Here is a 13,819-nt window from a genome sequence, read left to right on the forward strand (position 1 = left end):
AGTTTGCGTTCTCTCGGTTGACGTACGGTCATTTTTAGATTAAAATCATCACAGAAACAAAATTACACAATAACTATCAGTAATAGGTGTAAAGTAATATTAATAAAGCAGAAAAATGTCCACTGTGTTGTTGTTATTTTCATATACTGTGTGGTTAATCTATAATGATAACTGTATACATGTACAGTCACAGAAAATACAACTACTCATGTAAATGTTCTTCAGCACTGGTTATAATCATACTTTATTTAACATAATTAATGATATTAAGATATCATAGGAAAAAACTGGATTATTTCAGTAAAAAAAAAAAAAAAAAAGTAGATTTTTTTTCAGTGGATATATGTTTTACTTATCTATGTATTGGGTTTATTTTTTACAGTAACATGACATGTATATTCAGCAATGTGCACATGTTTATTTTCATGCTACAAAGAGTACCTGAAGGCAGCATCAGAGGCTTGATTGCTTAATATTCCCAAACTAATACATTTTCTTTCCTATTTATTGTAGTTATTTAATGTCTTTACTTCACACTATTAATTCTAATCTTATTATGATGTTAGGCAAATACAAGTCACACGTTGTCAAATGAGATTAAGTAAGACAAATAAGACTGAAGTGAATGGATGGACTAATAAATATACAGGGTGGCCTGATAAAAAATAAAAGAAGAAAAGAAATACACACCCAGAGTTATACAAATACAAAATGTACACGCTTACACTTATCCATAAAAAAAAAAAAAAGTAACGTTATCCACAGTTTGGATCTCAGATCATTTAAAAAAACACAAATTATCCCCAATATGGAGACCGCTCTTTACATCATCTTAAAACTCCTTCACTGAGACTTGTATCTGTATAAATCAATGAAAACCATTTAACATCAGTCCACCTCTGAGATGTACTGATCTGTGCTCTGGTAGCAGGATGTGCTCATCCTCTGATATCATCATCATCAGACTCAAACTCCTCTCGTTGCAGGAGCGAAGAGGAGGACTTGAGTGGGACCGAGTCAAATCCATCTGACGTCCTCTGAAAACACACAGATGATAACATGAAACATGATAAGGTGTGTTAAGTGGGTCAGCGTGAAGGAGGAAGAAGGGCTTACTGACCTCCCGTGAGAAAGACTTAATTTTGGTGAAGAAGGATTTCTTGGTGAGGTCCATCAGGTCATCCTCTGCATCCTCTCCCTCCATTATTGCACAGCTGTCTGCAGTGGGCAGCTCGCACTCTTTACTTCCAGAGGTACTCATCAGCTTGGAGTACTTATACTGCAGCCTGCAGATGGAGGTTACATTATGTCAAGATCTCCCCCATTAATATAATTTACAGGTGTGAGATATCAGTGGAATAATGGAGGAAATGTAAGGCTCGGTGTTCTCACTTGCGCGTCTTCTTCCAAAAATAACAGCTGATACTGAGGAGCAGGAGAGCAGCGACCGTTCCCGTGGAAACACCAAACTTGAGCCAGAAATCCATAGACACGCAAGCATTGACTTTTTGTGCTGGCAGCGCCTCTCCTCCGTAACACTGCAACGGCTGCTGCCACACATAGGTGGTTCTCTGAAACACACACACAAACAAACAGACAGACAAATGTTTTCAAAGATTAATTCAGCTGTTTGAGAAATACACTTATCCTCTGCTTTCTGGTGGACGGTAGATAAGAAAATTATAACCACTCTCATATAATTTTTCAGTCAAAAAGATTAACAGACTCATAAACAAGCGCCCTCACGTATCCACATACCCGGACACCCCCATAAGTCACTATACGCTTCATTAACTCACTTTTCTGAACTATAAAGTATTTTATAATTAATACTTCAATAATTAATACTCTCTACTGGCTCTCTTTTACAGACATATACACACTATTTAGAGTTTCTTTGCTATTTAAAACCAAACATAACAAAATATTCTTTGTATAGTTCTTATATTTTACATAATTTCCTACTTCTTACTAAGTTTACTGCATCAAACACCAAGAAAATTCTATTTTATAATAATAATAAATCTGATCCAGATTCAGGGAATCTGTCTCAGTAGAATGGAAACATAATCTCTTTATCAGCAGCACTAAACCTCACAAAGTTTTATTTAATTTTAAATTGAATCAGACTAGAATATTGATGAGTGGGCTTCTGTGTTGGCTGATTTATGCAATCAAGAAATAAAAAAGCTCATGGCTAAGCTAACTATAGTGAACTATATTTAATTGAGAGATAACAATCTCATCATCGAGATCATTAATGCTTATGCTTCACTTTATTATATGACGTAGCACTTACTGTACTTTAAGTAAAACAGAAACTGTTGGTGGTTAAATTATCACGTAAAATTTAACCACACAATGTCTTGAATATAACTTTATACACAGTGTATTAATTCAGTCTGACATTATGGACGTTTAGAATATTTCTTTCCACCGAACAGGGGTTTGTGAAGGCACTACCTGTATTCCCTGGACGCAAGCACTGACGATCTCTCTGTAGTGCTCTTTGGTGCAGAGTGGACAGGCATGCTGGCTCTGCCACAGAAAGTGGAAAGTACAACCGTCGCACGTCCCTTCGGAGCAATTGCTGTGGAGGAAAACAGTGGAATTAGCTTTAAAATTGATTTGATGGACTTATTAGTCCGCAATTCAGCCACAGAGAGCTCAATATGTCATTTGTTGGTGCAAAATGTGGCTGCTAAAAACAGTATGTGTGTAAAATCACAGGCTGCTGGGATGAAACTTGTTGGGTCAAAAGTTTAAAGTACCCTGGCAGGGTGACGTAGTCTTTAGCAGTCACTGTGGGACTGCATCTCAGTCTGATGGTAGCCGACCTGCCCTGTTTACAAGCCGGAGTCACATCACTGGACCTGCAAACATCACAAACGTAAAAACCTTCACTCAACCTGACAAATGATTAAACCAAGTATTTACCTGAAGATATTTGAAAGCATGACCGGCATTAATAAAATAAATCAATATCTTATTTACTTGTAATAGAAAATGACATCTGGCAGCCCAGTCGCTGATGGGAACAGCCATTCTGGAGACGAGATGCCACCCAGGGTCGTCTCAGTGGTCACACCTGCAGAATTAAAGGACATGTAGGATTACAAACAATCTAAATCAGTTTCAGTTCAAAGGTACAGATACACAGGCTGTATGTGTCTGTAGAAGATGAGAGGTTTAATCAAACACATGATTTTCCTTTTTAAGATCGTTTTAGAGGTGTGAAGAAGCATTAAAGAGATCACACTCTGACACACTCAGACAGGGCAGTGGTAAATAAATACTGATGCAACACACAGTTTTGTGCACTGCCCTTCATTATGATTGAATGACTAACAAACTGTTAGAGACATATCCCTTTGTTTACAGAAATAAACAGCTGCAGCATTCAGTCCGTACCGACGAGTGAGTCACCAATGAGGAAAGGCTGGGAGGACACCATGCTCTGACTCCTGATCTCTGAGGGAACCACAACAGATTGACAGACATAACCTTTGACCTCCCTCCCACTCTCTGTTACGTTGTCCACGCAGGAAGCCGGCATTCGGCTCTGCGAGAGAAACACAGCGGGGTAAGATGCGAGGCAAACTGAATTATTATTTTTTTAATCAAAGAGGAAACATCACCAGATCCACAGCTTCCTCACCTCTGTCCCACACAGGCCCACGTTGAAGCGGTGGAAATATCGCAGGCCTTTGTTGGTGAAGCGGGGGCTGCTGTGGAAGCCGGTGACGTTGGAGAGAGGGGAGAAGTCGTAGTGCAGCGGCGCCCCTCCTTTCATGTGCACTTCCAGCGTACAGTCGCTGAGACAAGCCGTGTGGGCCTGCAAGGACATTTACATGGACATCATATTCTGTTAGCAGTGGCAGGAACAACCTTATGTGGGAAACTCAAGGAAGACAGCCGTTATAAATGCCAGCACAAAAATATTGAGGCAGGTTTCAGTTGGTTACAGTAGACGTCTCCAGAAACGTTAGTCTTTTAGGGATTATGTATATTTTCTTTGTTTTAGAACTAGTTTTTCACTTTTATGTAAATGATTATGATGAAGTAACCTTTAATGAGAGGTGAACTCTAACTCCAACATTAATAATAGAGGTAAATTAGGTATTTGGGTATTTGTTTGGGTTAGGGTTGAGTATTTGTTTGTCCAAATACTCAAGAACGAAATGTTATTTGAGAGGCATAAATATGCTGTATATATATTTGTAAAAAAAAAGGTAGTTTTTCTTTATTCATTGCACCAGAGTTGAGTTAAAAAAACGTTGAATTTACAGACTAGAAATTATAGTCCCCACATTTGCAGAAACAACCGTGAGAACTTGACCTAACAGCCTTGAATACTTGCACTCTGTCGTAGTTTTAATCAGATCTTTGTTATTTAGAGGAACTGAATGGAAGTATTTTGTTCCCCTTACCTTGTTCCTCTTTGTGTTGGGGCCACACTCAACACAAGCTTCCTTTCCGACAGGCTGGGCAGCCCGGATGAAGGTGTTCGGCGGACAGCTCTTACACACTCCCGTCCCGCCGACCATGTAGTGTCCAGGTGGGCAGGGAACACAGGCGGAATCGGACTTGACTGCCACCAGAGCACAGCGGCGACACTCCGAGGCCACACCTTCGATCACGTTGGTGATGTGGATGGAGAAGATCTTTGCACTATCGGCGCTGTACATCCTCTCCTGAGAGAAGGGAGACACGAGGAGTCTGTTGTTACCTGCTCTGCTTCAAGGAGCACACGTCACAGTCTCACTCTGTTTTTACAGTCGGTTTAAAATAGAGACAGAGAGAACAGATAGCATACACACCATTTGGAGGTTGACCACACAATTTTAGACTGCCCTCTAGAGCTCAGTGCGATATTTGGAAGACAAACTTATGATTTCAGTGCAAAACACTCAACTTGTACAGCACTCACTTAAAACAAAGTCAAATGAGAATTTTACACATCTACAGCCATGTTTTGTAGATATATTTACAGCATTTAATTTAGCACTAAACTATTCATCTAATAGTGTTCATAATACATAACACTGTCCCAGCTTAAACAGTCAACATATTGTTTTCTCATATCAGACTTTTAGATTTACAGTGAAGTCATCCAGTGATATTTTTCACTTTGATTCAAGGACACAAAGAGAATTAACAAATAAAACAGAAACTAATTTGTAAAAACAGAAAAGAGGAACAAATTATGAAAACTATAACTACTATAACCATGTGGCCATGACAATCAAGAGAAAAAGAATTTAAAATGATAAAATATATGCAATAAATATGAAATAATAAGTAAAAGGGCAACACTAATTCAAAATTATTCTGACGAACACAGACCGTTAATTGGATGTTCTGGTTTATTTGTACTAATTAAACAAGGATTTACATACTTGCTCTAAACCCTCGAGCCACATTATGAAGCTCAACATCTAATAAGAAGAATGAATGACTGAAAATAAAACCATCTAAGCAGTGAATGTGATCACACATCCCTTTAAGGCTGAAATACTGAAATGATCAGGAGGTACAGGTCAGAATGAGCGACTGAGTCTCACCGCATTCGGTTCATCGGTGCGTTGAAACGTCCAGGTGAAGCTGACGGTGCTGTTGCTCTGGATCAGGTATGAGTACGACTGTTTGCTGCTGCTGCCGTTCCAGTGCTCAATCACGTCGTTGTTCCACTGGTTATAACCCTACAAAGACATACGCTTAATTCATATTTGTACTCATTGAACCAAACCTAATTTATCAATAAGCGTATTGTAGCATCCAGCTGTCTAATCAGTTCCTCTCACCGCCAGGAAGAAGAACTTGCAGCCAGCCGTACACCTGGTCTCAAAGACGAAGGTGATGCGGGATAGTTCACTCCTTTCATCTGTGACCACGGACTGAGGTGGCCTGTGAAGCATTTAACTGAACTTTAATCAAGAATATGGTACACTTAAAGCTCTAGTACATAGTATGGGAAAGACTTTTCTGAGTAACATCTTGTTTGACTTCACCTGTAACCAGGGACACTGAGCGTGAGCATCATGTAGTCTGTGTCTTGGTCCCCAGGTGTGGTGTAGATGTACTCTCCGGCCACCTCCCATGCTGCCATTGCAAAAAATAAAAAAATCTTTTAAGGAGAGTTGACCAAACCAGTTCTACTTTTAAATTACACTAACATACTCATTAATAATGATAATAATCATTAACGTAATTTAGTTTCAGCAGCGTAGTGCAATCAATCCTGAGGCTGAACGTTAATTCCTGACCTTGCTGAGCCGATTACGTGCAGGCGATGTGTCCTGGCGGTAATTGTTTATTCAGCTGTTTTCTTCAGGTTATCAGTAGACTGATTATTATTAAGTCTCTCACCTGTGCTGCGGTCGAAGTTGCTCGACACTCGACGGAAGACGGAGCTCTTCATGTTGGTCGGCATCGTGTTCCACCATTTGTACTCAAAGCCCAAAACGGGCTCCGTGCCAACAGGGCACTTGGTACAAACTGTGGGTAAATAATGTCATATGATGTCAGTATATATACAGTGTGTGTTTACATTAAGGCAATTAGTATTACATTAATGACAGATGTGACCCTTTCTGTTGCTTTTCATCAATGATTTTCCAACAAAATCCAACTCAAAATGCCTCAAATATTTTTAGACTCTCTACACCAGACCTTCGGCGCATTGTATTTATTTTGTGTATCTGTACGTTTTTCTTGTTTCATTTGCACAATGAAATGAAAATAAATTCCCCTCTGAGGAGAACAAATAAGTCTATCTGTCCGCTGACCTTGTTTATTACTCATTCATGCACTCACTTGCCACTTCATTAGGTACACTAGTGAAAACGAATGCTTTCTAATGTAACAGTCCCAAACTAAATCTTATCTTCAAAAAGGTTATGGTATTGAGTATTTGTTTCAAATAACTGAGAGAGCTGTTAACTGTCCAGTTTAACAGCACCACAAACTACATACTCCAAAATGATAATTCAGTTCACCTTTATAACCCCGTTTCAACATAAACTAAACATTATAATGTTCATGAAGCTGAAGATTTAGTGCAGGACTGTTATATTACAGTGCCCTTGTTTTCACTAGTGTACCTAATGATCTGTCAAGCAAGTGTTTACTCACTTGTAACCAAATGAGAACACAGTAAACAACGTGAAGCTTCTGCACCTGTTCCGTTTGAGTAGGAGCCATTGGTGCAAGGCTCACAGGTGGAGGAGTTGGTGACGTAAAAGCCCGGGTTGCATGGCGGACAGGACTGTTGCTCCCCTGAAGCGGGAAGACTCACCGCTCCTTTTGCTGTCTCGCTGCAGATCTTGGGCTCAATCCACTTGTACATGAGCTGAGTCTGCGTCACACAAGCAAGACAGAAGTGAAAACATGAAAGGAGCCACCGGTGGCTCTGCTGTGCAATCAGCCACATCATTTATATTCACGGAAACCTTATAGTCACACCAGATGGTCGCTCGTAGGATTTTCAAAGAAAAATATCGCCTCTACTGAACCAGCATGATCACGTCTTTTTTTTTTTTTCCTTTATTACCTTTCCCTTGGAGTCACAGGGAGTGTGGGTGTAGAAGTAGTCCCTGCTTGTACATGCAGGTCTTGGTTTACAGCTCCCTGAACTGACCTCTGGAAAAAACAAAAACCATGTCAGAGGAAACAGCCGGTGGGGATGAGGCAAAACACACACCTCACATCTTAGAGATAAGAGGAACTTTACACATTCTGTAACCACTTGAGCATTGTAAATGCTGCATTTGCATGCTGACTGGCTTGCATGTGTGTGTGTGCGTGTGGCAACAGGCAAATACGTAATGGTTGTAAGTCCACAAGAATTAGTCACTCGACCATATGACTGGTCTTTGTGGACAGAGCGCTGTTGAGCAAACAGGCATACCTGCGTATTTGTCTTGGTCACACTCATGGCAAACAGTGGCACCCTTGTTGGAGTAGGTATTAGCAGGACAGGGGGTACAGCGGGCGGATCCTAATGTTGCGCTGTGGGTGCCGGGTTTACAGTGGAAACACTCTGACGTGTAGGCCACCCCTGGAAGAACAGCATCAATCCACTTTCAGTCACTGACATAAAGATGAGTGTCAAACGTCTGCACGCACACACTCCAGGCGTTACCTGAGATCTGGATGTTTCTTAACAGCACAGGTTTGACTGCACTACCCTGCAGAGTATACGCTGTGGTTCGCCAGTACAGCACGTTGTTGCCTTTGTTCAGATCTACCTGCACAGACAATCAAACATCGTTTGTTCACGTCAAAACTCTCCGGTAAATGACAACTAGCGGCCAGCAGGTGTGAGGATGTGCAAAAGCTGCACTGAGACGAACCCTGTACGGGCTCCAGTTGCTCTCTGAGATTTTCATCCACCGGCTTTTAGAGTCTGTAGACTGACACTGGTCGTTCTGAACCTGGATTAGGGGGGAGAAATGTTAATCAAATATTCCTCCTCCTGAATACAGAGTCTTTTTTTTTTCACAAGTCATTTATAGCACCTACAAAGAATTCAAAGTAGACGCCGTTATCAGGGTAGAAATATTCAAAGGACAAAGTTCCAGGTTTTTTCAGGGTCACAGCGTAGGACAGTGTTGCAGTGCACTCGTCTGTGTTTGAGGCTATGTACTCGCCCTGTGGTGTCCACGTTGAGCTGCAAAAACATCATCAGCAGAAACACTCAGACGAACATTCACGCCTGGAATCCATCAGTGAAAAAAAATACTTTTAAATTAAAACCGAGGCAGAGGATGTACTAACTTGGAGCAGTGCGAGCGGGCATTCCCTTCATACATTGTCACACCGAGAGTGACAAAACCTCTCGGCAGGCTGTCCCACTCATCAAATGCCACGCCGGTGCCCAGAGAGTAGGTGCCTGCAGCACACTTCTTGCACTGCTGCGACTGCATGTCAAGGAACTCCCCCTCCCTACAGGAGAAGGCTGAGAAAGGGCAAAAACAGATGGAGAGGAGAGACACTGTATGAAGACTTCATCAAGATAAACACTTGCTAATTTATTATTTGCGCAAAAAAGGCTAGGATGTAGATTGAAGCAAATGTCAAAAATAAGTAGGTCACTTACTGCACTGAGTGCCCTTGACTGGATCTGGGAGACCCGTGCATGTGTCGGCCTTGTTGGGAACCGCCACTCTCCATCTCGACCCGAGTACGTCACACTCTGTGTACTCAAAGTGATAATCTGACTGCAGGGGAAAAAACACAGGTGTGGGTTTCTCACAGCTGAATAAAAAATAAGCACCACATTCTCAATATTTACACACAGAGAAAAGCTGAAAATCCCAAAGACACTCAGCTTACTGGCACATGGGATAAAGAAAAAAAGCATAAAATCTTCCCATCTGAGAAAACTAATCCAGAAAATTATCAACTGAAAGGAAAATTTGAGCTGGTGGTAAAATTAGAGACTGGTTTATACATCCTAAACCAGGCCAGCCTCTTTTACAAATAAAAGGTGAGGCTAATATTTGCCCTAGAAGCTGTCTCAACTGTTGTTTTAATCTGAGTTATCAAGGATGTTCTGCTGCTGCTGCTTCTCTTGAGCCCTCGGGGGTTATTTACTCAGCCGGGGGGGGGGGGGGGGGGGAGCTGATTCATCCAGTCCTTTTGCAAACATTTAATTTCAGTGTTGTCACAGAACTTTGGAGACAGAAAGGGATCTAGTGCAAAGCTGTCGTCCCGTGTGCTTTATCACCTTTTGGGGATACTTACAGTGTGTGACTGACAAACACTGTCCCACCCGAAGCGGTGTAATTTGGGAAGTGACGCAACATTAGAGATGACCTTGTTGATTTGAAACATGTCATGAATACGGAGCAGGCACTCAGTGCAATCTTAAGGCTCGTTCCTCCGTCAACAACAGGGAGTAATATTCCAAGGAGGGTCACTTAGCAGACCGATCCAAGCCCACAAAACAGCTTTGTGGGATTAATAGTTAACAGAAACACAGCAGCAGTGCTCACCTGTGTTTTCGATTAGAGCTGCTACATTAGCCATGGTTAAGGTATCAAGTGAACATGGCTCTGTGTTGGTAGGCGGGGGAGGATTTGATGTAAAAATGCATCAAACAGGACATGTGCTTTAGCTTAATTGCCTCCTGTAAACAAACACGAGGAAACCGAGGCAACGGGACATCTTGACCGCTGCGCCTCGCGGCCACAGAGACTGGCATGGGAACACCTTGTGAACGTAGCAGCTGCCAGGCCTCCTTCCTTAAGTCAACCTTTGTCAACCTCACTAAACTCACTCTGGAAACTGATAATGCTGATAAGAAGCTCAGTTTTGGGTGTTATCAAAAAAGTTTTAAATTTGGTATGCAAATTGGGGGAAAAAAAAGATAAAATGAGGTGAGGAGAGCACAGCTGACAATGCAGCATATGGAAGCTCTAGTAAAAGATGTCTCATAAACATACTCCTGATGGGTGTATAGTATAATTCAAATAACTGATAACTTTACCACACATAATATGAGAAGGTGTCACAGGAGGTTTGCCAAAACAAACCGCTATACTGGATAACTACTGTCAAAGTGAGGCAGAGCTCCAGTTATATTTATATTTTAAGCAAGTCTCAAACATGTTTTCTTGCATTTGCCTATCTGGATAAGTGTCTCTTGGGTCAAACTTCTTTCAAAATGTCCATAAACGCATCACATCTTTCTCTCTGCACCTCTAATCAAGTTAATTGTAGGATATAAATGTATCCTAATGCTGTCAATATTTATAATTAAATGTAACTTCGTAGAAAGATGTAACAGTGGCTTACAATGATCTTTTATAAGAATATATCCTCACCTCTTTGCACATGGGCAGTTCCGCGTAGGTTTGTGCAAAAAGCAGCAGCCCTAGCAGAAGGTGGCTCAGGTGCATCAGGCCTCGCTGCATCGTTGCGTGTTGTCTGTCAGCGGTGAAGTGATGAGGGCTTCTGACCTGCGCCCTCAGGTGCAGCCCACGCCACGGCGGGTGGAGGCGTGGCTTCCCTCTGAACTGTGAGCAAACACCGGGAGCTGATTGGCTGATAAGTTCAGGCGTTTAGTTTACTAATCGTGTGTTAGTTTGGTCACACAAGATTTAACAACTTCCATCAGAGCGTGACACTTCTAATTAATGAAATTGCATTAAATTGTGTTTATATCGCATGAACAATTAAAAAAGAAAAAAGTTTTTCATGAGTATTTTATTGTGAAACCGGAAGTTGGCGGTTGCTTGGAGACCAGGTTGTAAACACCACAGAGTTAGCTCTCGCTGTTTATCGGCTACAACAACAAAACTCTGAACAACAACAACAGTACTAGGTGTTTTTGTGATCTTTACGTTAAATATGTCAAGCCGGGATCCTTTTCCTTCATCAAAGTTCGAAAACAGCTTCACTCTGAGCGGATTCAAACCGCAGCAGGTGAGTCAATTACCGACAATAAGCGGCTTTTATTGTGAAAAATTGTGTCCAGAGATTTAAACAAAACTTTCCTGTTGTCCAGAGCAGGATTGTCAAACTCATTTTAGTTCAGGGGCCACATACAGCCCAGTTTGATCCTAAGCAGGCCGGACGAATAAGATAACAGCATAATAACCTATAAATGACGACAACTCCAGATTTTTTAAAAGTAAATTAGGATCTTTTAAAATCTTTTAATAAAAATAGGTGAAATTTGGGCATATTGTTTAGTCCTGGGTCTCAGTGTTGTGTTCTATCCACTTATATATATATACGGATATACGGATATCAGATATTTCCATTGAAAATAGTCTATATTATTTTTGGCGGGCCAGTTTAGACTCTCTGGCGGGGCGCTTTTGGCCCGTGGGCCGTATGTTTGACACCTGTGGTTCAGAGGCTTAAAAGGGTTTTTCATCTACTTTTTTTTTTATATTTATAAGTTATCTCTGGATCACTGACAAGGAAACATATACAGTTCACTTTCATCTTGGATTCTTGACTGCCTCTGCAGTCATTACTGGGGTTTTCTTCACCACGCAGTTAAAAGGTGTGGCTTCTCCTCTCACCTCTAATATATTATTGTCAGCATAATAGTGTAAATTTCATTATTCCTAAAATAATTGTGTCATATTGTGTTTCAATACAAATCATTTTAGGACTATGCAACATTTAAGCAGAAACAAAAATGAAATTATAAATGAAAAAGCATTAAAAGTAAATTTTATGACCAAAGGCAATAAGGTAATAAAGCAGGTCCGGCTTTTAGGCCCCTATCCTGTCACTTGACACTTTGTTTTAGTAGCATATAATTACCCATATACAAACACAGTCACAATTCAAATGGTTCAAACAAGTTCCTACACAGTGAACCTGAGCTTTAGTAATCCAGCATCAGTGTAAGTATATTAGAACTAAAATGTTTTTGTCACCATTTTAATTCTGATTATACATTTTTATCTTTCCCCAAATACAGCCACCAAAATATCACACATTTCTCTGAGTCTCATTTAAGTAAACTGCCCTTTGCAGTATCTCAGTTTGATTTAAACTTTCAAAATTAACTGTTACCTGTTGCTACTGGATTATTATGTTTGAGTGCAATCATTGTTGGCTCATTGTGTGAATTAATAATCAAACAAGTCAACATGTATGGTGAATAAAATCAAATCCACTCTTATAGAAAGTATTCAACCATCTGGATGTTTTCCCCTTGTATTACTTTTACAAACGAGATCATGTTTGATATAGCTTGGCTTTTACAAAGAATTAACTCTTAAGTGTTGTATCAATAATATTCAGCCCCTTTAAAGTGACTGTAATATTAAGACACCGGTGGCTGGAAGGTCCAATCAGTATTCCTGAGCTGTGGACTGGTGGTTAACGATCCCTGTAAGAGGCCTGTAAGGTCACTGGTTTGAATACTGATTGAATGAGTTGAGCTAGCTCTTTGGGCCACACCTTGCATGGCTGCCCACCGCTCTAAGTGTCCTTGCTATTCTCTGTGCGTAGAAATGCAGGGAGCAAATATGTGTACATATAGACACATGACTAATTGAGTTTCTTAGAGCACCGTAAGAAAAAGTTATTCAAAAGTCTAAGACAGGGGAAAGAAAACAGCATCAGTAATTTTTTGTAAATTGTAAAGCCACTGTTTAGTGCATGTAGACCGCTAGATTTGTAGAATTTTATTCTAAGTCATGATCGTAGGTAAACTCTCCTGAAATGTATCAGTGCCAGAACCATCATGTGATTCATATACAGTGTGACTTGATTTTAATTTGTTTTTTCTTGCTTTGTCTCAGAGAAAAACATATGATAAGCCAACTCACATCGCTCAAACTGAGGAACCCTGGAGTCGCCTCTATGATACAGCCACTATAGCCAGTACCCGGCGGAGTGTTCTGCATTATGAGAACCGGGTAAACTCTGGGGAACCTTATGTCCCACTTTAAAAACGAATGCAGAAAAGCTAATGCACCTTCAGTACTCTGAAAAGCGCTTTCTTCTCTTTACTTCAGGCTTTACGTGACAGTCTTGACCTTCAGCTGAAATCAGTCTACGATCACCATAAGGACGTCTTCTGGAGCAAGAACCAGGTTTTGTACCAGAAGGAGACCGTTTCTGAGGACCACAGGTAGGTATTTGTGTTGTCAGTGGTTTTTCAGGTACTTAAAACTGCGTTCATATTTAATTTCTACATTTACAGGAAGCAGGCAAACTTAAAGCAGCAGGCCATGCAAACAAATGAAGTAGACAAAGACATCACAGTGTGGGTCGACTCACAGAGGCGCTCCATTCACAGCATCAAGTGACGCACAGGTGAAAACTGATTATATTATCATCCCCA

The 13,819-nt window shown here is 40.8% G+C and overlaps 2 protein-coding genes across 2 annotated transcripts; one reads left to right on the forward strand and one right to left on the reverse strand.

Annotated features, from left to right (window-relative positions):
• Positions 1 to 217: 217 nt before the first annotated feature.
• On the reverse strand, positions 218 to 10,953 carry elapor1 (endosome-lysosome associated apoptosis and autophagy regulator 1). The gene is made up of 22 exons (XM_084554168.1): positions 10,830 to 10,953; positions 9,101 to 9,221; positions 8,779 to 8,959; positions 8,524 to 8,671; positions 8,355 to 8,435; positions 8,144 to 8,249; positions 7,910 to 8,059; positions 7,553 to 7,641; positions 7,180 to 7,357; positions 6,370 to 6,498; positions 6,012 to 6,102; positions 5,805 to 5,907; positions 5,565 to 5,702; positions 4,431 to 4,694; positions 3,659 to 3,835; positions 3,412 to 3,562; positions 2,995 to 3,088; positions 2,772 to 2,873; positions 2,464 to 2,590; positions 1,393 to 1,571; positions 1,121 to 1,286; positions 218 to 1,037 (listed from the first exon to the last, which is right to left on the reverse strand). The coding sequence occupies exons 1-22, from the start codon at positions 10,917 to 10,919 to the stop codon at positions 939 to 941; spliced, it is 2,964 nt and encodes a 987-aa protein (XP_084410294.1). The 5' UTR covers positions 10,920 to 10,953; the 3' UTR covers positions 218 to 938.
• A 363-nt stretch (positions 10,954 to 11,316) lies between these two features.
• On the forward strand, positions 11,317 to 13,797 carry cfap276 (cilia and flagella associated protein 276). Its single transcript, XM_084554169.1, has 4 exons — positions 11,317 to 11,430; positions 13,275 to 13,391; positions 13,491 to 13,606; positions 13,679 to 13,797. Exons 1-4 carry the CDS (start codon positions 11,356 to 11,358, stop codon positions 13,782 to 13,784), a joined length of 414 nt encoding a protein of 137 aa, XP_084410295.1. The 5' UTR covers positions 11,317 to 11,355; the 3' UTR covers positions 13,785 to 13,797.
• Positions 13,798 to 13,819: the final 22 nt, after the last annotated feature.

The sequence above is a fragment of the Chelon labrosus genome (genome assembly GCF_963514085.1).
Source record: "Chelon labrosus genome assembly, chromosome: 10".
NCBI lineage: Eukaryota > Metazoa > Chordata > Actinopteri > Mugiliformes > Mugilidae > Chelon > Chelon labrosus.